General features: G+C 41.1%; 1 protein-coding gene across 1 annotated transcript; it reads right to left on the bottom strand.

Annotated features, from left to right (window-relative positions):
• Positions 1-218: 218 nt before the first annotated feature.
• On the bottom strand, positions 219-1,562 carry LOC110925512. The gene is made up of 2 exons (XM_022169455.2): positions 1,331-1,562; positions 219-995 (listed from the first exon to the last, which is right to left on the bottom strand). Exon 2 carries the CDS (start codon positions 989-991, stop codon positions 419-421), a length of 573 nt encoding a protein of 190 aa, XP_022025147.1. The 5' UTR covers positions 992-995; positions 1,331-1,562; the 3' UTR covers positions 219-418.
• Positions 1,563-3,957: the final 2,395 nt, after the last annotated feature.

Here is a 3,957-nt window from a genome sequence, read left to right as displayed (position 1 = left end):
GATTAGACGTTGAGGATAAACCGGTACTAAAAGGTCTTGTGTCCTTGGACGACCTCGGTATCTTACCAACACTATACTACGTCCACGATGGGTGCACTTGCCCATATGTGTGTTTAGTGTTAGTATATATCGTGTTTTATAAATTTAAAACTTGGCTAAAAGTGTAAAAAGGGCTTAAAATATACATCCAAATTATAACACACTTCACGCACATCAAGTAACGAATAGATAATGGGTACTTCCGGGTACCTCACTTGCTCCTTATCTCCTCTTCTCGGTTTGACATTTAGAATGCAAATAGCTAACAACAAATTCACTTTAATTTTCAAGTTCTTCCGGTACAAGACTCCACTATAAGTACCGGGGAAGAACAACGCCGCTAACATATCATTCCAACGAGGATGCTTCTCCGGTCTTATCAAAAGGTCATCAAGACTAGAATCATGTAGTCACGAGCCGGAAAACTATCATATTTCCCCAATTTCTTTAGCGTATCGAAAGACATCTCTACCGGAATCCCATTCACCTCACCCGTTAACTTCATTTGTGATGGCCTACCATATTTATTGCACTTGAGGTTTGCCATCCACTCTTGAATTTCATCCATGAATAAATTCTTGCTATCCTTATCATAGCAACTGAGAGCCGCCTCCCATCCTAGGGCGCGGAATTGGGCAAACACGTTGAATGGCCCAAATTCAACCTCTCTCACCTCCCTTTCACAGATGAATGCAGCTGCTTTATTTTTCAACCGGTTCATACTATCATGGTATAGAGTTGGCTGCCATTCTTCCGGTTGCTCATCCAACGGACCCGACTCCCATTTTGGCTTGTTAGCCGGATCCAATTCTACCATCTCTTCATCCTCGCTTTCACTCTCACTAACTCTTCCCAAGTATTGCCTCTTCTTTGGTTGCTCTTCCGGCTGTTTGCCCTTGTCTTTAGACGAAGAAGATGAACTAGCTCCCGCTCTTTCCTTCGTTCGTACCATTTTCCTACACACAATTAAGCAAACAACACAACCAAACACGAACAGTTAGTCCCTTCTCTAAACATTCCCACACTTGCTTGTTACTATGGTTGTAGATGTTAGTGAACCAAAATTTTATAAATCATTTTCAAAAAATTTGGGCATGGTGTCTCTACAATGTAGAGATTCCCAAAAGTTCACTACTTTAATCATCAAACCCACATCTACAAACCAAAACCATGTTCAAATAACTATTTTCATAACAATATCTAAGAACAAGCAAGTGGGTATGAACAAATAATACTAATAACCTTCTTTTTCACAATGCATCATCAAAACATAGCAAATAAACTTCCATACCTTTGTTTGAAGATGCTAGCACCCAAATGAAACAAAAGCTTCAAAAACCCCCAAAATTTTCGGACATAGGGTTTGTGATTCGGACCAGAAAACTTCGTTTTCTTGCAAATTTCTTGGCAAAATCAGCAAGTACGTGAAAAATTAGTCAAGTTAGACTTAAATTTCACTTGATTTGGCTAAGAATTGAAGGAGATATGAAGCTTGGAAGGTTATGGAGTTTGGGGATTTTGTGGGGAACTTGAAAAAGTGATGGATAAGAGTTTGGAGGAGAAGAATGAAGGAAAAGGAGTGGATGGGGTTTAGTTCACGTGACCTGATTGTTTTATTTTATTTTATTTTCTTTATGTAAATGCCGAACCCAGATCGACCCATACATTCGCCAGGTCCACCGTAAATTACGGTGGACATCGTAAATTACGGTGGACTCTGGCAAAAAAGTTCCACCGTAACTTAGTAGCTTTTCACCGTAAAGCCCCACCTTTTCTTGCTTCCACCGTAAATTACGGTACCACCGTAAATTACGGTGGTACCTGGGCATCTATGATTCGCCAAAAAAAATCCAATTTTAGGTATATTTTTTATATTTTTTTTCAGTTTTTTCAATTTTTTTGTGTTTTTAAAATTTTTCAAAAACATGTAAAAATTACCCTACCCCCTCGAAAGTCCCGTGTTGTCCTCAACACAATGTTAGAGCAATTCGTGACCCGAATATCCCCACACTTGTTTCAAACATGGACTTCAAGCAAATACTGCAATTCTGCAAACTAAACAAAACAAACTAAACAAAATACTAACTATTTACACTACCAAACCTGGGCCTCTCATGGTTGTTCCTCATCGACCGGGCGTAGAATGTAGCCCACTTTGTCAAGCTCCAAGTTGTTAATGCCGTTCCCCTCCAAGTACGGCTTCAACCAATGACCGTTCACCGTTTGTTGTTTGTTCGTTTGCTCATCTTGGATATCTACATCACCAAACCTCCCAACTCGCCGAACGACATACGGGCCCATCCATTTACTTTTGAGCTTGCCCGTAAACATCTTGAGTCTTGAGTTATACAACTAAACCTTTTGACCCACTTCAAAGGTTTTCTTCCTCAATTTTTCATCGTGTACTTTCTTGAGTTTGTCTTTGTAAGCCGATGCACACTCATATGCCTCATCTCTAAGTTCTTCGATTTCACACAATTGCAACTTTCTCATCTTTCCCGCTTCATTATAATATGCGTTTACCGTTGTGATTGCCCAATATGCCCGATGCGCTAACTCCATCGGTAAGTGACAACCCTTCCCATACACCATCCGGTAAGGTGTTGTGCCAATCGGAGTCTTGTAGGCCGTTCGGTATGCCCACAATGCATCGTCTAACTTGCTAGACCAATCCTTCCTATCCGTTCTCACCGACTTCATAAGGATTTCTTTTATTTAACAGTTGGACACTTCGACTTGTCCACTCGTTTGCGGATGGTAAGGTGTAGCAATCCGGTGATTCACACTATATCGCTTCAATAATTTTCCGAAGTTAAAGTTCTTGAAATGTGACCCTCCGTCACTGATAATGACCCTGGGAATACCAAAACGGGAGAAGATGTTAGATTGAACGAATTTACAAACAACCGAGTGGTCATTTGTTCTTGTTGTAATAGCTTCAATCCACTTAGAAACGTAATTGGCCGCCACCAAAATATATAGAAAACCATTCGAATTCGGGAAGGGGCCCATAAAGTCAATGCCCCATACATCAAATATTTCTACAACCAAGATTGGTTGTAAAGGCATCTCATCCCTCTTCGAAATGCTTCCCATCTTTTGACAATTCACACAGTTCCTTGCAAACTCACAAGTATCCTTGAAAATTGTAGGCCAATAAAACCCACATGAGAGAACCCGGTAACCCGTTTTATGCCCACTAAAATGACCTCCACATGCGGATGAATGAGCATGGGTCAAAATTTCCAACACCTCCGTTTCGGGTACACACCTCCTAATGACTTGATCCGACCCAATCTTGAAGAGATCTGGTTCATCCCAAATATATTACTTCACTTGGACCATAAATTGTTGTCTTCGTTTCTTAGTCCAATGATTTGGGATGGCACCCGTGGCTAAGTAATTTACGTAGTGAGCGTACCACGGTGCAACAAAAGTGGAAACAGCTAGGAGTTGCTCATCGGGAAAACTTTCATTTATTTCGCTCATATCATCAATTCCTTCCACCGGGATCCGAGACAAGTGATCCGCCACTACGTTCTCACTTCCCTTTTTGTCTCGGATCTCTAAATCGAACTCTTGTAACAACAACACCCATCGAATCAAACGGGGCTTCGCGTCTTTTTTCTCCATTAAGTATCGAACCGCACTATGATCCGAGTATACGACAACTTTGCTCCCCCAAATATAGGAGCGAAACTTATCCAAAGTATACACCACCGCTAATAACTCTTTTTCGGTTGTGGTGTAATTCAGTTGTGCTTCGGATAAAGTCTTGCTTGCATAATAAATGACCACTGGCTTCTTATCAACCCGTTGACCCAAAACTGCACCAATTGTAGTGTCGCTCGCGTCACACATGATCTCGAATGGCTTTGACCAATCCGGTGGTTGCAAGATAGGAGCTTTGACCAACTG

The sequence above is a fragment of the Helianthus annuus genome, chromosome 7, assembly GCF_002127325.2.
Source record: "Helianthus annuus cultivar XRQ/B chromosome 7, HanXRQr2.0-SUNRISE, whole genome shotgun sequence".
In the NCBI taxonomy this organism is placed as follows: Eukaryota; Viridiplantae; Streptophyta; class Magnoliopsida; order Asterales; family Asteraceae; genus Helianthus; species Helianthus annuus.
Note: the sequence above shows the minus strand (reverse complement) of the source record. Positions and strands in the feature narration are given on the sequence as shown.

Bases quoted from the DNA above. Each gene is read 5' to 3' on its own strand.
- LOC110925512 (XM_022169455.2), bottom strand. From the start codon at position 991: ATGGTACGAACGAAGGAAAGAGCGGGAGCTAGTTCATCTTCTTCGTCT.